Source organism: Borostomias antarcticus, assembly GCF_949987555.1.
Source record: "Borostomias antarcticus genome assembly, chromosome: 11".
Taxonomy (NCBI): Eukaryota; Metazoa; Chordata; class Actinopteri; order Stomiiformes; family Stomiidae; genus Borostomias; species Borostomias antarcticus.
The window spans coordinates 10,002,566-10,027,086 of record NC_140244.1 but is presented as its reverse complement, the minus strand read 5'-3'; the positions used below and the strand labels follow the sequence as shown (position 1 = coordinate 10,027,086).

General features: G+C 43.1%; 1 protein-coding gene across 1 annotated transcript in view; it reads right to left on the bottom strand.

Annotated features, from left to right (window-relative positions):
• Nucleotides 1-17,471, bottom strand: part of LOC311315383 (zinc finger protein 385A-like) — a gene marked incomplete at both ends in the record, with an annotated part of 45,246 nt that extends 27,775 nt beyond the window's left edge. The window contains one exon of the mRNA XM_084446053.1: nt 17,270-17,471. Coding sequence (XP_084302179.1) covers nt 17,270-17,471 — 202 coding nt within the window. The remainder of the gene's footprint in view (nt 1-17,269) is intronic.
• Between the last annotated feature and the right edge of the window lie 7,050 nt (nt 17,472-24,521).

Sequence of the window (24,521 nt, the reverse complement as noted above, 5' to 3'; positions counted from 1 at the left end):
GCGGTGTCAATCCCTGATGCAGAGCAACTTTAAAACCTGGAAGAGCTGTCTCACATCACATCTACGATATCCGTCTTCTATCCCTGCTCTCTCTCTCTCTCTCGCTCTCTCTCTGGACCAGGAGAGGGGTCCCCAAAGCAAGGGTCTCCTTGCTTCTGTTTTGTAGCTGAGGGTAGTATTAATGCCAGAGGAACACCACGGCAATCCACCGGTAGTTCACTGTATCCTCCAATATTCACTGCCAGATAGCCTGCAATGTACAGCATTCACTGTAGTCTCTTTGCCACAACAGAGAATTCACCCCAGACTGAAGCTCTCCTCACTGGAGAAAGCTCTGCTGCAACACAACACAGCCAGAGAAACACTGACAGTCTCCCTCCTTCTTTCTATTCCTCTCTCTCTCTCTCTCTCTCTCTCTCTCTCTCAGTTTTTGGGGCTGGGTATAACCTAAAGGCACCTTACATTCTTGTGCTGTGATTGGTGGGAGCCCTGGCCAATCAGGGGAGCCAGTGCTGAGTATTTTCTGGGGGTGTTAGAATCCGGAGGCAGACGTCGGAGTGATAATGCTGCTGTCGCTTTCGCTCCCACCCACTCTCCATTTCTCTCTCCCTCCTATACGCCCCCCTCTCCCCTGTCTCTTCCCATTTGCAAATATATCTCTCTTTGTGCTCTCTCTCTTTCTCTCTCTCTATCCTGCTGTCTCTCTCCTTCTCTCTCTGTTATCTCTGTACAGGTACATTGAGACTTCTAACATCATTTCGTGCCCCTTTTGTCAGCCCAGTAGGTTTGAGACATTTCTGCCGTGTTTCTGTATTCCTCTTACTGAGGGGCAGAATGTATGGCAGTGCGATGGTGAAATGATCTTTTAGACCTCTATTGACAGACCAATGAAAAGACAGAGAGAGGGATGAGGAAACTCAGAGAAATGGATGAGGAGATGGAGAGACAGAGAGAGGGATAAGGAGATGGAGAGAGAAAGAGAGAGGGATAAGGAGATAGAGAGATGGATGAGGAGATGGACAGAGAGGAATAAAGAGATAGAGAGAGATGGATGAGGAGATAGAGAGAGATGGATGAGGAGATAGAGAGAGATGGATGAGGAGATAGAGAGAGATGGATGAGGAGATAGAGAGAGAGGGATAAGGAGATGGAGAGAGAGACGGATGAGGAGATAGAGAGAGATGGATGAGGAGACGGAGAGAGACAGAGAGGGATGAGGAGTGACAGCTGGAAAGGCTGGTGCAGGGGACTGTGGGAGCGGAGGAAAGCTTGAGATAAATGCAAACTGACGAAGGATGAAGGGATGAGGAGAAGGAGGGAGGGAGATGTAGTGACAGGGAAGGATGATGGAGGAGGTTGACACAGAAAAACCACAGGATGAGGTGGATCAGAGCTAGACCTGTCACGCGCCCTCGCCATCTCTCTCTCTCTCTCTCTCTCCCTGCCCGAGGTGGCAGACTCACTGAAGTCAGCAAGTAGATTACATACAGCCCTGCATCACTAATAGATAACCACAGTCTACAGTATCACATCTGTGCTGTTCACTCAGTCAGATATGCAGTACTGTACACTGTGACCATACAGGATGTGAGCGTGAACCAAGCCATGGTTGATAGGGTCATTGTGGCAGTATAGCGCCCTATAAGGTTGAAGATGGAGTGGTCTGTCTCTCACTCACTCGTAGATATGGCCAAAAGGCATTGTTGGAAAGGTTACCCTGCAATAGTTTAGGGGACAGTGTGTGTGTGTGTTTGTTTGAAGGAAGGGTGATTAGAAAAGGCTATGTTTGTGTGTTTACTGTGCGTGTGTGTGTGTGTGTGTGTGTGTGTGTGTGTGTGTGTGTGTGTGTGTGTGTGTGTGTGTGCGTGCGTGTGTATGTGTATGTGTGTAGTGGATAGAGTTCCCTCATTAGTAGAGTCCGGCTGAATAATGCAGGTAGGGCTATTGTCGTGACCAATGGTCCAGGTGCTAATGGAGATGTCTATGGGCTTGGGGGCAGATACAGCAGGACTTTAATGGATGTTACCATGAGACTCTGAAACCTGACCACTGGGCTCAGGTATCACACCATGGAGGGCTGTGTGTGTTTGTGTGTGTGTGTGTGCGTGTGTGCGTGTATGTGTGTGTGTGTCGGTGTGTGTGTGTGTGTGTGTGTGTGTGTATGTGTGTGCACAAGGGAGTATCAAGTACCATGAGACAGGCAACAATAGTCATGGAGTGTTGAATCCAGGGACATCTTAGTCTAACATATTCAAAATGTGTTATTGATAATACTCAACTGCTCCATCTAACATCTAATCTAATAACACATAAATGACCAAACCTCTGTCTGTATCAGTGGCGGCTGGTGACTCAAAAAACTGAAGAGGACAGGAGGAAGAGAGGCAAACCGCCCATGGGCGCCGGGGGGCACTTTCCCTCAGTCAGTTATTATTTGAAATATCAGCTTTAAAGTGGATTTAAGTAAATTTTAGCATATGAAAAACTTTCTTTAACTACATGCAGCATTTATTTGTCATATTCATGATAAAATATTACAAAACAACAATAAAACATTGTAAGCAATAGTTGTTGTAATGGATTGTTCTCTTCTCTAAAGAGAGAAAATAATTGATATTGGTGAGGTGCTGGAGAGGTTAGGTGATATATGAAAAATGTTTTTGATTAGGGGACACTGATGTGTGCTGGCTCTCAAACAGTTTGTTGGCAAATAGATTTGACAACTGGACAATGGAATACAGCAAATGCAGTATCCAACTATGGGATTAGCTCATTTGGGTTGCTGTCAAAGCTGCCACTCTTATGTTGCTATAGCCTACAATTATCAGAACAATATGAACATTCAGTTGAAAGTTTTCCATCCACCCATCCATCACTGGATGAGGAATAAGCACCGCAAAGCGATCAATTCTCACGCAAGCAGGAGCCAGGCTGTGGATTTCTCCGATCCGGTGTTGCGATCCAGTCTCTAGAAATGTTTTGGACGAGTTGCCGACAGTTTGCGCCTCCAGCCAATCTGCGCGCCTGCCTATGCCGTAGCCTGACGTGCACCTCATAGCTAACGTTACCGGCTATAGCCAGCCAGTGGAACTGTCGTGTTCAGACGGCTCTAGCTCAAAAAGTATTTATGTCAGCTTAGATATTTAGATGGCTAGAATCAAGACAAATAGACAGTTTGATGTATAATATGTCCCATAATACTTTCGGATGTATTATATTATGGAGCTACGAACACACAAAAAGTCTCCAATGGCACAGGGAAGAGAAACACAGACATCGACGGCGACTCAATCGGCCTTCACTGTGGTAAATCTGGAATCTGGAATGTGATTGGACTAACAAAATGTCAATATCTGAATCCTGTTCAGACAGGGCCGGAGTACTGTCCTCCCTTGCGGTAATTTTTCAGCATTTTGGCCAATCACAAATTAGCAAGAAAAAAAGGCATTACATTGATTTAAGAGAAAAGAACCCGCCCTAAGGGAGGCTAGCCTCCCTTCCATAGATATCTATGGGTCCTCCAGCTGCATGTTATAGATGTCACTGTTGGAGCTTTAGAATTTCAATAATGGGTTTTCATCCATAGGGAAAACCTGCTTTATGAACAGATAATATTAATTATGAATAAATTTAATTATGAATAAATAAATTCATATATTTATATTTTAATCCCTCTCTTCTCTCCAAAAACTGAGGAGGACTGTCCTCCCCTGCCTCAATGGACAAGCCTCCACTGGCCTGTATGTATCTCTTTGTCTGCTTGTCTGTCTATATCTATCTGTCTGTCTGTATTTGTCTGTCTGTATCTCTCTGTCTGTCTCTCTGTCTGTATCTGTCTGTTTGTCTGTCTGTCTGTATCTGTCTGTCTGTCTGTCTGTCTGTCTGTCTGCATTTTCCTCTGACTCCGTGGGCCTGACAGCATTCATACTTGGCACACATGCAAGCAGGGGTCCTTGAGCAGATGGTGACGGGGCTGGATTTTTAATTAATTTACATTTTGGCTAATTTTAAAGATACTGCTCCAGAGCAACCTGTTCTTTCACAATGTGCTGCTCCGGCGTACATTTCTACTGCACCCAAATCAAGCCAGCCAGTAGAAATACTGCGTCTAATATAACCCTGCCCTGTATTAATAATGTTAGCTAAAGCAAGCTATCATTCATATAGACTCTTTTTACATCAAGTGTGAGTCTGTAAGGTCTCATTGTTAGGGAGGACAATAGAACACTATCTTTGGGCAAAGCTGACCAACGGCAAAATAATCCTGGAATAGCTTGAATGCTGGTGCAAGGTAACAGTAAACACACTGGATTAAACATTCAGAGAGCATGTTCTGGTCTTCAGTTGAGCATTATAGAACACAGCCTCTCTGTGGTGTGTTCAGGTGAAAAAGGCATTTAAAAATCGGTCTAAAAATGTATTAAAGATGACAAAAGACATGTACTGTAGAGGTGTACAGTAGGTGTGTGTGTGTGATTGTGTGTCTGTCTGCCAGTGTGTGTATGCATGTGTGTATGGTGTGTGTGTGCATGTGAGTGTGTGCATGTGTGTGCATGTGAGTATAGGTGTGTGTGTGTGTGTGATTGTGTCTGTCTGTCTGTCTGTCTGTCTGTCTCTCTGCCAGTGTGTGTATGCATGTGTATGGTGTGTGTGTGTGTGTGTGTGTGTGTGTGTATGTAATTGTGTCTGTCTGTCTGTCTGTCTGCCAGTGTGTGTATGCGTGTGTGTATGGTGTGTGTGTGTGCATATAGTACATGAGTGTGCACTGTGGCGTAACGTAGTTACGTCGGGCCCCGGTGCAAGCTATTATGACGGGCCCTAGTGCAGTTACCATATGAAGCGCACGCACATGCAAACACACGCGCGAGCACACGCACACACCATTAGGTGTGTTGGATTTTACAGTCGAAATTGTTACTTGTATTGGGAAATGATAGAGGTCAAAGAGAACTATATGGAACCATGGATAGCGCTCTTCACGTGCAGCAGGCTCATAACAGATGGCCGATCAAATCAACAGGTCAACTAATCAACCGACTATAGCTGTAATGTTTACCTAACTACTGTATAACAGCAGACGAGTTGCTAACCTACATATCAGAGATGTAGCTACGTTAATGCTATTGCTAGATGTAGCTATGTTAATGTTACATCTAGCTACTACTGTAGCTTTCCTAATGTTACCTGATGCTGCATATTTCTTGGCAGACTTTGGGCAGCGATGAATTGCTGCTAAACTTCTATGTTGTCACCTGGTCCATTTTAAAGCCAAATCTCATGGATACATCCTTCTGTAAAATAGTTTGCGCCTTTCTGTAGAACTCTCTTAGGCAGAGTAGTGGCATTTGGCAAATAACATACAGCAATATTGTCAGGAATCCTTGAGAGAATCATGTACTGATCAGTGGACATTTTATTAACTTGCTCCAAAGCTTGTGGGGCATAGCAACAGTAACTAGGGGCGGGGACTTGCCGCCTGAATAGGAAAGGTCTATTGCACTGGAAGGTCAAACAGTGTTGACAGTTGTGTTAAACTCTAAAATTAGCCCTGGTCATTAACATGTCGTTCTGAAGAGCCAGACCAAAGTATAATTAAGACTTCATCTGACAACTGTAGTCTCTCTCTCTCTCTCTCTCTCTCTCTCACACACACACACACACACACACACACACACAGTTTTACTATCTATAGATTGGTACACTTGTACACTTTCCTGTGGCAGCTCTCCACTCTACAGACCAGTGGTACAGATGTGACCAGTGGTTGACCTATTGATCCCCAGTCGATTTGCAATCGGTCAGTACTGTAGATCAGTAAGTGACCAGTGGTTGACCCAGTAGATCTGCAGTAGTAGTAGATCAGTACGTGTGTCCCTGTCTGTCCTCTGCTGCTCTGCTGGCGCACCAAGTCACTTACTATTTCTGTTTCTTAAAGGAATACTTCACCGCTGGGAATCTAAAGGCCTTGAAATTGAGTCACCTGTGTAGTAGAAATGTGCAGTAGCTTTTGCAATGTGTGCCTTATGGCCAGAGAAAAGACAGAAAATGGAGGAAACCTACAACTACCACAATGCACTGCGCTCGCTGCCTTCCATGGCCACACCCAATGGGCGGCACGTCAAAGCCGTGAAAACATCCCATTATTTTTAAGCTAATAACTCTCAGCTATAGTCATCTGCAGGCAACCCAAGCATCTACTCCAAATGGTTCAAGAAGAGCTTTAAATTTCCTTTGGGCAACATTATGCTAAAAATACTGAAGTAGGCTACTTTAGGTTTAATTTATATATTGGTAATATACAGTCTTAAAACATATTAGCTATTTTGTGACAGTAGCTCAGCATCTCAAGTGTTTGTGCTCAATCTTTTCCCCAAGTAGAAATAATTGGGCCTAATCCAGAAGTGCTGCGGTTCATTTCACTGCACACCACAAATGCTCACTTGCTTAGCTGTGGGGCATAAGGTCCTAGCACCATTTATTCGCACAAGTTATTAACAAATAATAAAATGAACTCCCATGAATGAAGACATACACATCAAATGCGAAGTTTCGCGGGGCGAAAAAGCGGAAGAAATGTAATCGAAAGTTTAGATTTTTGTGTTTATTCGCCAATGACAAAATAATTTTGACCAATGATATCGCTCTTCTTCTTCTTCATTTGGGTGTAGATGATTCACTCGCCCCCAGGCTCTGGGCTGAGGGCCTATCCTTTTACCACCCCAGGGCTGGGTGAGGGGTCACCCGGGCTATATATCCGGGCACACCTCCAGGAGCCATGTCACCGTTTCGTCATCCACAACCGTCAGGCCATGCTTTCCATTCCCAGTCCTGGATGACATGGTCTGCGGTTTGTTCCTCGGCACCACACTCACACGATAGCAAGCCCCATCTGTGCATCGATGAGTGGAAGCGTCCAACGCCAGTCCGGAGGCGGTTAAGCCTCACCCACGCCGGTCTTGGTATCCATCCCGGGAGGCGAAGGACCGGCGGCCGGGATGAAATCACGGAGTCTGGTGGTTTTTGCCTCCCACTCTGCACACCAGGTGTGGTCCGCCCATCCTGCCTCGCTGATGTTAAGATCTCTGCATTGCTGCAGGAGATCCCGTGCAGCAGGCACAAAAGGGTGTCTTGACTTGAGACGCCGGGGGAGGCTCCGCTGTTGCAGTGAGCCTGTCGTGGAGCAGGTGGTTAGGCTCCACGGCCCAGCAAGCGAGACGTGCTGTGGTTCCTGTGCGGCGGAGGCCAGCGGGCTGGATGCCTGCAAGGATGGGAAGGTTGTCCACAGGAGTGGGATGCAGGCATCCTGTCACGATGTGCAAGGCTTCGTTGATAGGCGGGTGGATGAGGCGGGTGTGAGCGCTGCGACACCAGTCCGGTGCGCAATATTCACTGGTCGAGTAGACCAGGGCTAGGGCTGCCGTACGCAGTGCTTTTGCGCCGGTGCCCCAGCCTGATCGAACCAGTCACCTCAAGCCACACAAGCTGTTAACTTCTTGCGCAGTGACTCGAGTCAGCGGAACGTGAGCAACCTGTCCAATGTCACGCCGAGGTAGGTTGGTTCGGGGCTGCGTGGCAGGAGTCTTCCATCGATGTGCACTCAGAGCTCACGTTTAGCTTCCTTGTTGTTAAGGTGGAAGGCCGCCGACAACGCCTTTGCCTCGCTGAGCTTCAATCTCCATTTCCAGAGGTACAGTATGCCGCTAGTGTCTGCATGTCCTGGCTCAGTGTCTCCTCTGCGGCCTGCCAGTCTCCAGCTGAGTAGACAAGCGCAAGGTCGTCTGCATAGGCCTCCTTCCTGGAGACTGTGATCGGCAGGTCGTAGGTGTAAATGTTGTAAAGGAGGGGGGCCAGGACAGATCCCTGGGGGACGCCGTTCTTAAGGCGTCGCAACCTGCTTCGCTGTCCGCTACCGGTGGTGAGGGTGAAGTTGTGGTTTCAGACCAGCTCCATGATCATGCTGACCATGTGCCTGTCCCGCAGCAGGCGGAGCAGCTTGCAGGTGAGGCCACGGTGCCTGCAGCCTCCAGCTCTCGACAAAAAGCTTGAAATACAATTGGGAGCATTTGTGCGAGTGCACATAATTGTTATGGTGCAACCACAGACGATTCGCTAGTTACACACTCTCATGCAGTGCTGTTCGTGGTAGAGGTGAAAACAAAAGTTTTCCTACCATGACTTGAACACCTAAACAGCCATATTTTGACAGTCACAGAAACCCTATAGGTTCTGGCTGCTGACTTCAAGCCTCCACCACGGGACCCTCCGGAGGCTCTACCACGGGACTCTCCAGCAAAAACTGAAGGCTCCAACGCTGTACCCCAAGTTTATTTTTCATTTATTTTTATTTTTTTAGATGAGAGAGGATAATCACATGTTAAATCATGCTTGTTTTTTGCGCAGATGTCTTACAATGAATTTCGTTTTCATTTAACATCTAATAAGCTCACACATTGGACCCGTATTTATTTATTTTTTCCAGATGGGGGAGGGGTTGGGGTGGAATCACATGTTAAATCACATATTTTTTGCGCAGATGTCATGAAATGAATTTACTTTTCATCCAATATTTGATATTATATTGTTAGCTAGTTAAGTTTATTTGACATGGACATTACAGTAGCATATGAGTGATTTTGGAGATTACTACAAATTCCACAGCTACAAATGCAAAGACATATATGCTATAGGCTACATTTCAATAATATTTCAACCTGTTTATTGACACTTCACATTTAGGAGGGATTTCACATTTACAGTAGGAGGGATTATGAATAAAAAGTACTGTAGGCTACTATAAACTTGAGTAAAATGAGGTCTACATTTAAAAGCAAAATAGCGAATGCAGTTGAAAAATGTGCATCTGAAATTAAAGTGCTTAAATTTAGAAAAATAAAACAAAAAATCTAGCTTGAGTTTCCATTTTGTGTTAACAATCTCAACACATTTTAAGAATTGAACTGCTTTAACACCTTTTTGTGTGTTGGCTGTAAGCCGACACACCAAGAAGAGGGAATCCTATTTGTCGCTCACTTCCTCCCTCCCTCCCTGTTGGCGTTGTTGACCTGCAGTTTTATGTTGCTACCACAAGAGGCAATGGTCCCAGAACATCAAAAGAAAAATACTCCACAGATTTCCCAGGTCTGCGCTGCCTATCACCGTGAAGGTTGTGAGTTCAATCCTTGGTGTGGACATACCAAGGTACCATGACATATTTCGTCACTGGATGTTATAGAAGTTACGTAACTAGCGCGGGTCATATTTGTTAATTATAGACCCTTTTACAGCCTAGTCAGCACAAGTATGCGCGCGCATTCTTGAAACAGTAGCAGAGGAAGACAGACGAAATCGCCATTATTAAGCGTATGGACTGGACTGAGGACATCATCAAAAATGCCCGCGTTTGCGGTGCCCATTTTATATCAGGTAAGTTATTTTGACTACCTGGTTTCACTGGAATGTCTGGTTGAAATGTAGCCCTTCTCAGTTCCGTTGTCGCATTCCGCTCACTCATGCCAGACAACAGTCCTTTGCTGGTCCATTCACTTTGCCATCAAAATAAATCGGTGTCGGCCTAGTTAGGAGAGGCGCTCATATTTACAAGTGTCAGATAAACATGAAACTTCACTTACCTAAGCAAAAGTGTCTATTTTAACAAATGCTGGGTTGAAGCTTCAAAGCACCGCTACCACCACAGAAGAAGACTACCTCAGAAAAATAATTTCACTTGGACAGAACGCGTCTACATAAGTTATTTATTGGTAGTGCCGAGGTCCATGGACCCACAGTATACCCACTTCTTGTATATAAAAAGTTAGTTGTGTCCAAAGGGGCTGGCACCACCACCAGCAACCTCGGATATTAGAGTAACGTTACAAAGGGGTGGTCAGAACATGGATGTCTGGTCTCTCGTCAGTGGAAAGAGCTCTCCCCCAACTAAACATTTTTGAGGCTTAATAACTAGCTAGCTACTACTGTACATACAGTAACTTTAGATCACGTTATCCCTCACTAGAAATAGTCACTCAACATTCCTAGGGCAACGCCATTTAGTTTAACCTCAACCAGAATTGCACTGTCCCCAGCATGGGTCTGCTAGTTAGCTAACAAAGAAAACACTCCAGTGTAATGTAAGCTAAACATGACTGCGTGAGCCAGTTAGCTAATGCCAGGCGTTAGTTTGTGTGAATTAATTCTAGCTAACGGCACAAACAAATAAAACACTTTAACCAAACTCCAAGAACAAAATGCAAAAAGTTTAATGCAATTTCAGAGAATGCTAACATTACTTTAATAACGACATTAACATAGCGGTAATGTTAGCCAACACATAACGTTAGTAACATATGCTACAAGTTATTTACATAACCTCCTAACTTTACAAGTTACAGTTAGCACTACATCAAAACATGAATGTTGTATTGCTTGCCTTGGTTCTATTGGTGGAGTTCTTGTTCAGATGTTTGTAAATCTATGAAGAATACTTGGGAGTAAAGTACAATATACATCAGATCTAAGGAAATAATGACCAACGAACAGAGAAAGTTGTTTATATCTGCTGACTGGGTATTGTGAGATATGAGATACGCGCCGTTTCTGATGTGTGCACGTGACTGAAGGGTCCAGAAGGCGAGGTGGGGTCTGGAGGAGGAGGTTGGATCCCGTGGTGGAGGTCTGCAGCCAGACACTTCTCCAGAAACACGGGGGTTGGACTGGGCAAAAGCTCTCGACTTCAGGAATGCATCTAGGACCTTCGAGCGCAAGTTATCAAGCTCCGGTTATCGAACAGACATGCTTTCTCTATGGGAGTGTGGAGCCTCTTCTCCAGCCATTGACATAAAACCGCTGGTCTAGTGTGTAGCTACAATAGTACATGTTTGACCTGACAACCTACAGTACATTATAGTCACAGTGATATGCCCTCACAAATGTTCTAGTCTGTTTGTTATTTTAAAATAAATAAAGAATGAAATTGGATACTAATATAGTTAGGCAGACAAGCTAATAAAGCACATATTAGTGCATAGAAAATTGCACCCCAGAATGCATGAAATAAATGGATCGCCAAATCCAAAGATATATGGGCTATGTGATTTCAGTGGACATTGGTTTATTTAGCCCAGCACGCATCCAAAAAAGTTGACCAATTTTGCCCTTCAGTGGCTGTGTAATTATTATTTAAAATAAAAACTACAGTGTTCTGCAGACATCCTACCGTATTGGTCCTGGCGCTGACCATGGTACAGTTTGCTCAGATGAGCTGGTGAAACGACATGTTCCACTGTACTCTCCAAATGCACGAGTTGGCTATGAGCCACGCAAATCTAAATTGAAGAAGACGCTGTCACGCTATCGCAAATTCGCCCACAATAAAGATGAAGATACAATTAAATGATGTAATGGCAGTGAACACAAAAGAATAATCAGTCTAATCAGCCCTGACCCACCCACCCCCACACCCCCCCGGACGGCCGGTCTGGGGCAATATGAAACAGCACTCTGGTTAGTATAACAAACCACAACCAAAATATTAATATGTTTTAATCAGAGACAATGTGAATTACACTTCTTTCTTTTTTTTAAATGTGTAAAGTGTTGGCTCAGGTCAAACTGGTCACAGTGCATCATAAACCTTTGCAGTCTCTTGGAATCTACAGTAGCCTACATTCACTCCAGGAAATGGCGCTAGGCTGTCAAGCGATATTGTACAAGAAAAGAGCAGAACATTACCAAGGCAAGCTTATTTATGCTTATAATTCAAACGAGCCCAGTAGGCCTGTTATATAAAATGACTTCTAAATTGCCGTGTGAGTAAGTAATGCTTACTTTAGCCGTCGGTTTCACCCAGGTGGCTTAACATTTCCAGTTCACCATCTCGATCCTAAAATAGCCTAACCCTCGCTGTATTCCGGTTCACTACAGATAGCCATGTTGGTTCATACAGATAGCCACGTATGTCCGATTCCAGAAGTAGACTTTCAAAATCCTCTTCATGCATATCAGCAGGAAAATTGCCTTCTGCCATGGTCATAAGCGGATCCTGTATGTTTTCGTCCACAGGGTGTTGTGGCTAGTTTTGAGCAGGAAGGACCGAATCTCTACAATTGACGTCAAATGCGTCATTTGACAACATTTGTAGAGTTTTGGGGGTTTTTGAAAGTGCGAAAAATAGCCCCAGAAAACACTGAGAGAAGGAAAACCACAATCATTGTAAAATACTGCATATTTGGGAATGATACAAGGCTTAATGCTAATTGATGAAGTGCCCCTTTAATATCTTCAATGGGCTAGAGCAGGAGTCCCCAACCTTTTTTGCACCGAGGACCGGTTTCATATAGCCAAATTTTCCGAGGCCCGGAAAATCTTCTTTTTTTTTTTCTGAGCCTATAACGTTGTAGTGTAGTTGCTAGTAAGTTTAAATAGGCCTAACAACAGAACACTGATTTAAACAGATTACATGCATATTATTTTGCTGTCAACACATATTAGACTATTATTATTAGTATTATTATTATAGGCCTAATAATACGTTTAAGTACGCCTAACAACACACTGATATAAAACATTTGGATTTTATTTGATTTATTGACAACAAAAACATAAAAAAATTGTCAGATTATCAACATAATGTGCATTGTCAGGGATAGTACGAAAAGTCCAAGACTTGTTTCCATCGTTGTCCCTGTTGTTTCAAAGTTCAAGTGTGTGTTGGCGTCAAGTGCATTGAGCATTCTTAGTGCATAGTATTCTGGTGTCACCACAGATTATTATTATTATTACAGGCCTAATAATAATAAAAATAAAAAACATTCCAACTCACCATCTCTCTGAATCAATGGGAGCCCTGGGCTTGCTAATGCTAGCTAGCTAAGAGCACCAAGGCAGGCAACACACAGACACAGTTCACGTGGCTAGCTCAAGATCAACTCAGAAGTGCTCCTTTATTTGGAACTTCCGGGTCGGAAGTTCACCACCCCCCCAAAAATATATATATATTTTTTTTTTTCATTATTAATTTTAGGCTATACTTTCCGAGGCCCGGTAGCACCTGTGCCGAGGCCCGGTACCGGTCCACAGCCCGGTGGTTGGGGACCAATGGGCTAGAGCAGTGGTTCTCAATTTTTTTCTGCCCAAGGCACACCAAAGGGCAAGCCAAAATCTCAAGGCACACCTATGTTCATATCCATGCAAAATAGCCCCTTTAACACGTGCTATTACTCTTATGACTCACTGTTCATTTTTATTTAATGCCTATTTGCTAATGCCAAACAATACAAACATCTATATAACTCAAAATATTTATTAACAAAATAATTGAAGAATTAATTTAAAGCTTTATAGAGAGAGAAATTATTTCTTTATCCAGACATCTTAGTTTTCTCAGTTTCATTATAGCGGAGCAGGTTATATTGGCTCGTATGTGGTATTTATTTTGTTCACAAGTTCGCGATCGTACAGCCAGGCTACAGAGCTCAAGGAACCCCTATTCCAAGCCGAGCTGCATCACATTGTGGCCGGCCCAGAATGTGATGCAGCTCGGCTTGGCATAGGGGTTCCTGGACTGCACTAAGAATGCAGTTTCTAAAAATCTATATTCTGCCGCGAAACGGTTGTTTTCATCAATCTGTCTTGATGAATTGCTAGTTGTGCTTACATAGAGCATAGGCCTGTTGTGGTTTTCACATGCCATGATCTTTAGAAACGTCTTTCGAAACGAAATAGCTTGCTCACTTGCTCCAGCACAGCGCGCAATCGTTGCTCCAGCACGCTGTGCGCATGCGTGCTGGAGCAAGTGAGGAAGCTATTCCGTGTCTAAAGACGTTTCTAAAGATCATATTACAGACGCATGTGAAAAACCAAAACAGGCATATGCTCTATGTAAGCACAACTAGCGATTCATCAAGACAGATTGATGAAAACAACCGTTTCTCTGCAGAAAATAGATTTTTAGAAACTGCATTCTAAGTGCCCCGACCACCGCCATTACATGGATATACTGGCTCGCGCTGGATTTTTAATTTCTTCTACATGCCTCCGAACTACACCAAAGTGATCTCGGTGAGTCAAACGTCTTATAATATGTCGTAAATAAGGTCCAGGTTGTCAAAAACGAACATTGTCCTTTAAGGCTAGAATAAACCTTATTGGATAATACTAACTGGTTGGCTTGGCATAGATATAAGTACAAACTTGGATGCTACAAGCTCCAACTTTATCTCCAACTATAACTTGGAAACTATATCTCCAAAGCTGCTGCTGCTAATCACTTGTTAACGAAATCTCTGATCAGCTGTAGTTTGGATATTTTTGCGGTTTAAAATTAGGATAGAGGACACTACTAGTTGCCTCTCAAGCAGAAACAAAACTTATGTCCGGTAGCTTTCTTTCAAGGAATTCCAAAATAAAAGTCACGGAAAACAATTACACAACAAAAAACACAACTTTATTTTTTTTACTCACTTGGCATTGGTCCGAATGGTATACTGTATACTGAAGTGTGAAGTCTACTGAATCTGATATATACAGAATAATATTTGGAGGACCTATTCATCAGTTAATAAGTGATAATAATGGGCAACCTTAATCTAAAAATATGCAAGCAAAGACAGTGTCATCATATCGATACCAGTGTTAATTTCGTTGATGAGAACTATGACGAAAACTATTCGTCAACGACATTTTTTGGGTTATCGTCACGAGACGATAACTAAATAAAAATGAATGTATGATGACAAAAACTATGACTATATCTATTCACATTTTCGTCAACAAATAAAAACTAGACTAAAATGGTTATGGAGGGACGTATGGGAAAAGTTCAAATCAGAATGTCGAGGTTCGGGATGTGCGCAGTTGGATCATGGATGTATTAATAGAACGAGTTGGATGCAACCTACAGGTAGCCTGTGTGTATTTAGCCTACATTTGAATAGTACCGTTGCTACACCGGCCGGCGGGAAGTCAACTAACAGCATACGACTGCTGCGCCTGAACTGTTCAGTAAATGACCACAGTTCAGAAATGTCTTTGTCAACGTTCGCACACAACGGGAGAAAGAGGATAGCAGACATCTGGATAAACTTCATATTTGATGCAAAGGAAAACAAAACCATTTGTAAATCGTGTGGGGTGAAAATGACTGGCAAAAATACAACAAACTTAAAGCGACATTTGGAGAACAGTCATCCCGAAATTCACGAGAAGGTAAGCACCCCCCCACCTCCGGCTAACGTTACTGTATTAGCTAAACCCAAGCTGGTGTGCTTCTGAAATACTTCAAATACAATACAAGCTAAAAGAAACCAGTGTTTCACGTAGGTTTGTGGCGGGGGAGAACTGAAGTGTCTGATCATTGCAACGCTAACGTTAGTGGCTAGCTAATGTTAGGCACAGGTTAGCTGGGTCATTATACGAAAACGTGCAATTTTCCATTTTTTATGTTTGATTTTCAAAGTATTGTTTTAAAAGTCTTTAAGCCCCTTTTTGGATGAAGTAGGTCCTTACCTCTTAGAAAAATATGCTGTGCCATCTCAGGCTATCTTATTTTTTATTTTTTTAAACATATAATCAACATGTGTAAGTCTGTTTCGTCAACCCTGTTACCGACATAATAATTGTTTGAAAATGTTTTAAATCCATATTTAGAACAAAATCTGATATTCTATGAAAGACAAATTCCCCCTTGATATAATAAGTGTGTTTGTAAAGTGAGAATAATGAGGAGTTTACTTTTTTCCCATGGATTAATATGCTCATTTACAATTGACACTTAAACAGGATCTTCTGTTTTAAGAAAAGGTTATGGTAATAACATAATAATACCCTGATTTCTTTGTGTGGATTACTCTGTATTTTACTTTACATATAAATTGAGTTGATTTTACTTTAGTCTTTTCATTGTTTAAATTATATTACAATATTATACAAGTAACAGGGCTGACACCTCAGTAACAGGGTTGACACTAGGACACCAGTTGGTAGTCAAACTGCTTGTTTAAGTTACAATTATAGGTCTAATGAATGGTACATTCATAAACCTTTAACTCAAAACCACTAATCAGAATATTCTGGACACAGATTTATTAACAGACGGTGATGAAAAATTATGATACCACAGATGGGACCAATGGTTTTATTCAAAACATTAAGAAAATTCAAATGACAAGAGAATCTATTAAACATTAGATCTATTGAACATGCTTTGCCTTAACAGAATAAACAAAAGCCAATATCGTGGAGCTGAACAAAATAGTTTGACAATAGTTTTCCCACCCAAAAACTCAGAAATCCCCCCCCCCCCCCCCCAATCGCTGCATTATGTAACGGGGAAAAAAGAGAGAGAATCCTAGAAATGGATACGATATGCGATTTATAAAGCACAAAAACGTTCCTGTCTGCCTACCCAGAGAGTTTTGACCAGATGTCTTTCCGTATTTCTACGTGCCGTGCTGTCACTCTAACAGGAGCAGGAATCTGTCCTAAAATGTCATCGAACATGTACCAGATACTGTCATCGCGGGGTGGCCAGAAATATCTATTCAGGCCAACACGGTGCATGCACTTAACTTGGACATGTCCTTCATCTGTTGCCACAATGATTCCTGGATAGAGCTCTTCGTCATATGTCAAGACACACCATTTTCCAATGATCTCATCATTACTCCAGTCGATCTCTTGGGGTCCCTGAAGTTGTTCTGTCAGGTGCTCATCTAAATGGGTTGGTTGAAGCCTGACTGTGATGCTTGTGGGTGCTTGAGGCCTGACTGTTGCTTCTGGGTGATTGAGGCCTGTCTGGGTTGCTTGTGGGTGATTGAGGCCTGTCTGTGTTGCTTGTGGGTGATTGAGGCCTGACTGGGTTGCTTGTGGGTGCTTGAGGCCTGACTGTGTTGCTTGTGGGTGCTTGAGGCCTGTCTGTGTTGCTTGTGGGTGCTTGAGGCCTGACTGTGTTGCTTGTGGGTGCTTGAGGCCTGACTGTGTTGCTTGTGGGTGCTTGAGGCCTGACTGTGTTGCTTGTGGGTGCTTGAGGCCTGACTGTGTTGCTTGTGGGTGCTTGAGGCCTGACTGTGTTGCTTGTGGGTGCTTGAGGCCTGTCTGTGTTGCTTGTGGGTGCTTGAGGCCTGACTGTGTTGCTTGTGGGTGCTTGAGGCCTGACTGTGTTGCTTGTGGGTGCTTGAGGCCTGACTGTGTTGCTTGTGGGTGCTTGAGGCCTGACTGTGTTGCTTGTGGGTGCTTGAGGCCTGTCTGTGTTGCTTGTGGGTGCTTGAGGCCTGACTGTGTTGCTTGTGGGTGCTTGAGGCCTGACTGTGTTGCTTGTGGGTGCTTGAGGCCTGACTGTGTTGCTTGTGGGTGCTTGAGGCCTGACTGTGTTGCTTGTGGGTGCTTGAGGCCTGACTGTGTTGCTTGTGGGTGCTTGAGGCCTGACTGTGTTGCTTGTGGGTGCTTGAGGCCTGACTTTGTTGCTTGAAGTTCCTCATCCTGGATCGTTTGAGGGCCCTCTGACAGTGGAGGAAAGATGAAGTGGTGCGTGCTGAAACATGTGCAGGACAGGTTCTTCAATGTGGCACACAGACAGCTGACATCCCTGGAGATCAAGTGGCCTTTTCTGTAGGTGACCAGCTGGTGTATCCGCATCGTCCCTGGGACCGATGGATGTTTGCTGGCATGTTACGATATGCATCCACAATGTTCTCGGTTTCCACATAAAAGAGCTTCACATTGGTGCCAGTTGTTAGTAGTGCTCGGTAGAGTGTGGGGGCATCAGGGATATCACGGCCTTGACTCACAAGCTGATCTGCCAGTCTTTTTAACACTCCGCCAACACCATCAGGAGCTCCCTTGCCGTGGCTCGCTTCGAAGAAATTCCAGGTGCCACTCTCAAAGCCTCTCTTGCTCAATTCAGTACTGAACAGGAAGAAATTGCCCTTCTGCCTGTACTGAGTACAAGGGCCGTCGCTGAAGAAGTGGACCACAGACACAGAAGGATGATGGGCTTGTACATAGTCCAGTACTGGCCCAAGATGTTGCCAGATTGCCGGGGGACCTTTTTGCTTGGATTGTGAGATGGTGCAAAAGCAGAAAGGGCTTGCATCTTCACCAACATATAACACACCTGTGTGCATGGTTGCCTGTTGGTGCGAGGCACCGAAATGCACAGCTTGGATCTCAGCACTATACTTGCACGAGTAGTTTTCTGAAAAGTCCACATGTATAATGCATTCATGTGAGGACAGACTCCTCTTTAGTTCCCTGGAGAATGAGAACTGCTGCTTGATGTTGAACAAATGCTTCTTGAACTTGTGCAGTAGAGAAGTGAAATGCTCAATGAGCTCCTCTAAAGAGCTTTCGATTTGTTTTTTTGCTGTCACTTTGAATGACACAGCCTCATTCTGTTTCTCCTCCAGTACCCACTGTGTGTATGTGACACGCATGGTGGCATCATGAACAGCAGCCAGTGGGAAGCTGTTCAGTTTGCATGTGGAACACTCTCCATACATGCATTCCTTACTATTGATGCTGCAAGAGACCTCCTCTGTTAGCCTCTCAAGATTTGAGTTGGTAAGCAAACTTAGTTGCTTCAGCTTGTCAACCACAAAGCCGAGGTTCTCATGGATTTTGCACATGCAAGTATCTCTGTCCTGAATGGTTGGATGTACAACCCAGAAGGGACGAAGTCTGCAAAAGAGAGTGTAGGACAAAGCTCTGTTTGGATTTTCGGCTTGGAACTTCCTGTGAAGGTTTATCAGTGAATCAACAAGAAATCTCTTTTGCTTTTTAACCTTGTCACGCGTTATGGTCTGTTTTCTCCCAGTTGTGACCCGACTAACATCATCCCGGTCATAGAAGGTTCTGACACTGGATTTGAATGCTGTGGGGATGCGGAGCTTTTCCTTACGAGTGAAAGAAAGTGAATTTTTATCTAAAGTCTTCCACCTTCTTCTTGGAAGACCAATGGCATTCATTCCATATTTCTGCATGCGGTACTTTTTTACTATCTGCCCGGATACCAATTGGGAGATAACCTGCCTCTCTCGTTCATCACGTGAAGCTTTATATTTGCCTTTTAAGTCCCTCAACAGTGCAGTATGAAATTTAAGGCTTTTTCGTGCTTGTGACCGAGCAGCTGGGGTGCTCAGGTGATGCTTGACTGGGGATGCCGTTTTCTTCTTTAGGCGGAAGTACCTTTGTTTGTACTTATTTTTCTTTTGTTTTTCTTTTTCAAGCCTTTGTCTCAATTGCTCCAGGTCATGGTGGACCTTCTTTCTGTCCCTCTTTGACCTTAAACGTCCCTGAACGTGTTGCCTGCAACACAGTGAAGCATAGATTAAGCAAATATCTGTATTGACAATCAAATTATCATAAATATAGGGAGATCACACACACACACACACACACACTATTAAATCCAAATGTACAAGTCAGCATACAGTATAGCACCACATTAAACATAAGCCATAACTTCTCTTTCTTCTAAGTCTAACCTTGAGGGCCCTGGAAGTGGCTCTGGAGCTGGCTCTACATCTGGCCCTGAACTTAGAGGTGATGTCATGGACTGATCTATGGTTGCTAGTCCTGCTGCTTTGGCTCTTCTGCATTTCACTTGTGCTGCTTTCCAATTTCGTCGCTTGGCTCTCCTTTCTCTGTCATTTAGTTCACTAACAGACAGCTTTTTCCCTGTGTCTTTGTCTTTTCTCCATTTTGCCCTCTCTTTTTCTAAATAAGCTTCTCGTCTCTCGGCATCAGCATCTCTACGTTGTCTGTAGAGGCGCTGTTTCTCAGCTGCAGAAAGTGGCATCCTATCCTAACAAAAGCATATAAAATACAAATAAATCAGAATAAAAGGAAAAACATATTTAGGAATGAAACCTGCAAAAACCTGTATATTATATTAATACTATTGGTAACAAAAGTGTATTTTCATGTATACACAAAATCTTCGTCAACCCTGTTACCCTAGAATTGTAACAGGGTTGACGGTAACAGGGTTGACGAACAATTATATTAGCAGCCATTGCTAGCTCTGTGGTCAAGGTCATGACACCACATGGTGTGCATTCATGAGAGGCTTAAATTGTGATAAATATGTACATTTACAATTTCAAACAAATTACTAATAACATATGCTTTTGTGGTCACAGGGCTGACACAATGAGCTTGTCCCCCTGTGTCAGACATTATATAACTCTAAGAAAACTACTTAAAAGAAGAGGACACTTACTTGTTTTTCCACCATCAACTTCTGAAAAGGCAGATGATGCAACTTTCTGGAAATTATGCTACTTTTGGAACAGTCCATTATATCTGAAGGGGTGTTTTCCTTAAAAGTAACAGGGTTGACGACAACATGGCGACACAACTAAATTGTGTTTTTTTCCAACATTTTACACATATTAATAATAAAACCCATTCATGAGTAATGAATGGACACTTAAGACTTAAGTAAAGTTTAGTTTTTTTTATTATAGCTTGACTTTTTTGGCCTCAATAGCTAGTGAAAGTAGAAAAACCATACTGAGTGACAGGTCATTTTTGCAATTTTGTCAAGATGCTTCGCACAAAAACATGTTTAAAACTTTTAAAACAAAACAAAAATAGCATACATTTATTTTTATGTTATGAGACATATCATGGAAACTGAATTATCAAATGTTTTACTGTTTATTCATTGTTTATTCAGATTTACAGAGCAATTTTGTTCAAGTGACATAAAATGGCATGTTTTCGTATAATGACCCAGCTAACGTTACACTGTAGCAAGTGGGGCTGTTACGTCCAGTATGTGTTTTATGGTAATGGAAATGTAGGCCTACATTATTGGTTGTGTTTGGGTTAATGTTTTGGTGCCTTGATATTGGTTTTTGTCTCCCCCTTGTGTTCTCCATTTAACATTTCTTTTCAGCTGAAGAGCTCACCTAGTTCAAATCCCCATTCATCAGCAGTCATCACCAATCAACCAATCATCATCCATTTCCTTCCCAATAAAAGCCTGCCTGTTTTTTAGTTCTGGGCTCTCTCTCTCGCCTGTGCTGTGGCAGGGCCAGGTGTTGGGTGGGTAGTTTTGTTCTGTTTGTGTTTTGCCTTGTTTTAGAGTCTTCTAGTTATGTTAAGTTGTTTATTGGTTCTCTTAGTTACACTCTGTTTAGTTTGACCAGCTTATTTTTGTATTTTGTAGTTCTGGCTCATAGGGAAACGTTTAGGTTAAGTTTAGATACCCATGGGTTTACATTTACATTCATGTAGTTATTTTGTTTACTTCCTCAGTTTAGTGGTGGCACCACCCCATGTATTTAGGGGTGCTCTTTGAGCACCTGTTAAATTGGTGGTGGGTTTTCAGTTTGTATTATATATTTAATTTGGTGCCACCCTTAGTAACCTTTTCGTTCCCTATGTTGCCGTAATTTTGAGTTGGTGTAAATAAATATCAGGTTTTACACCTATAACTGTGTTTGTGTGTCTGTGCCCTCACTTGACCGGTCTGTTTTAATGTTGGTTGCCCTGGTCCTCCGACCCTTAGGGGGCGCCGTAACAGGGGCTATGCTTGTGGCGGCTGGCGGGGGTATCTAGCGTTAGCTAGTCTGGGTAAGCTAGCTAAGCAACTACTGCTGCTGTCTAATGTTATACTGTAGCTAGATGGATAAGACACGAACAGTTAGCTACCTGGCGCCGCCATAGCCCCTCTCCTCCGGTGTGACGTTAGCTAGCCTGTGCCTGATGTTAGCTAGCCTGACTAGCCAACTAGTGCTGACATGATAATGTTATAGCTTGCTTTATCAGGCACAAACACAGTTAGCATCAGCTGGGGGAGAGGAATGCTTCATTATGAAACTGTCTGACAGAAGCAGCCACGCTTCTGTCAGTCTGCCCCAGGGCAGCTGTGGCTACATGTATCTTACCACCACCGGTATGACTGTCTGAATGAATACTGGACTCTGTGAAGCGCTCTGGGTTTCATGAAGGGCGCTATATAAATCCAACTTGATTGATTGATTGAACTAAGTTAGCCTGCTAAATTTGAGTTGTCTAAATCTATGGTAGATTTTGTCGACTAAAATCGTAATGATATTTAGTCAACTAAAACAAGACTAAAACTAAAACAAGTCAGATGACTAAAATATGACTAAAACTAAATGGCATTTTAGTCAAAAGACTATGACTAAAACAAAATCATAATTTGCTGTCAAAATTAACACTGATCGATACAATAATATGGGTAAGACCATTCTAAGAGGTCCAAGTCGTTTTTTGTGTTTTTTTTTTTATGAATCGGTATCTGCATCGGCCGATCCTGAGGAAAATAATCGGTGATCGGTATCGGCCTAAAAAATTCAGATCGGAGCATTCCTAGCTATCATGTCTCCCTGTCTCATTCTTTCCTGCATTTCAGGCAATGGAGGTTGGTTGTCTTTTTTTGAGAGGCAACAGGGAGAATAAAGTGTAAAAAAGTAATTGTTTGGTTGCTTAACACTAGCAGCGCCAAGCATTTGAAACTTACCAGCTTAGCTGGGGGGTGGGTCAAATGCCCCCGCAGTCTTTAGAATGGGAGGCTGTTATTGACACACAATGGCCGCTAGATGGCGCTCGTGTGTGTGTTTGTGACACCAAATGCGGCTGTATCGGCTTGGGCTACAAATAGATACACCTGTCTAGAAATAAGATGGTCGTGTCTGGGACTACGTTTTCCCAAGCCCTATTATCAAATAGAGAGCATATCACTGATAACACTTGAAAAATAAGAACACATTGGCGCAGTATGATGTAGGACTATTCACCTATTGAGCAATTTATAGATGGATTTATGGATGAATTCTATGTTTACTCAGGCCCGGTCGGATTTAACTAAGCCGCTGGGGTAGGCTTGTGTTGCAGTTTTACCACATTAGTTATTATTTTCGGAATTTGAGCTGAAAGGCATTTTTCTTAACATGTATTATGATATATAGATATATATTATACTAAATAAATATATAATATTTGGGCGGGTTTTTATCGCATTGGGGGGATTTGGAGCACTCGTTGGGGCTGGAGCACCAATCTGGCAATCCAGCTTGTTTACATCCGGACGTGAAGTATGTAGCAACACTCTGTGGAGGGCAGTAATAGTTGCATCGACACTGCTGGAAAGCCGTAAGAAGAAGTGATTGAATACATTTTCCGCATGTTTGTTGTATTCTATTTGACATGTTCCTTTGCCTCATTTAGCACCAGCTGCAACAATCTCCTCCAAATCCGTTCTCTCCGTTAGCAGGGCTAACGTTGCACTCCGTAGCTGGTGCTTATTAGCTAGGTTTGGTAAAAAGCTTGTGCAGTGGAGGGGTTCTTTTGGGGGAATTATTGGATTATGCCAGCTAACGTTAGTTCCCAAGCTTGATGCAGTCTGCCAGGCTAGGGCCTGTCGCCGTCATGAATGAGACGGCCCCAGTTTAGAGACGGCCCCAGCTTTTGTTAGCTTTTAACTTCAAATTAACGTTTTTGTGTTTTGGGGCAAACTCTTAAAATAATATAATACGGCATGCATAGCTAGCGAGAGATATGCCCCCGCATCATTTTACAACCTGTATTGTTCGACTTTGCAACTGCTTGCTTGCTAGCTAGCTTAGCTAGCCTAACGTTGGGTGTATGAAGCTGGATAGTGGCCATGATTGCACCACCCTCATCCTACTGCTGTATGGGTGGGGTTGGTATTTGCAGAGGGCTACAAACACAGCATGACACATGAGCACAGTTTTCTATGCAATATAAAGGCTACTGAAAAATAAATTGACTCCAACAATAATCTGATTCAGTTAACACTTTATTTTTGAATAAGTGGCTCTTGTGGCTTAGAATAAGGGTCTGCAAGTGCAATGGGAAAATATCGACTATTCTGGTAGGCTAGAGTTTGTTCATGTTGCACATTAAAATGCAGGTATTGCTTAGCCTATATTCACATTTAGCTTCCTCAATGGGTCAAGACAATATACAATGTTAACATTTACTCGGTACAATAAATATCACAGCCAAGAATAGATGTGAAAGTTGTGATCAAGATGCATTGGACTTGGCCGGCTTGGGGATTTATAGATCTTTCAAACCTTTATTTATGCTCGAGAGGCACTGAGGTTGCCCTCATTTACAGTGACGACGAGCGATCTTGCACCCAATCACTGCAAAACTGTCAGCTAGCAGTCTAAAACTGGCAGCTAGCAGCCTAGCCTATTTGCAAAACTGTCAGCTAGCAGTCTAAAACTGTCAGCTAGCAGTCTAAAACTGTCAGCTAGCAGCCTAGCCTATTTGCAAAACTGCTGCAAAAGTGGCACCTACCATCCTAGGCTATTTGCATGTCAATGTAGGCTCATTGAGAATTCTGTGAATGGTGGGGGTTGTAGTGAGTGTGAGCCTGCCGACTGTGCAAAACGTTGGGTTTCAAAATGAACTAACGTTAGTGGACGAGTGTGCCTGACAAATGTGAAATTAGCAGAATCGTATTGTCTAACTCAGTAGTGGTGACCGCCCATGATTGTTGCTCTCGATGTAATTTTGTGTGTGGA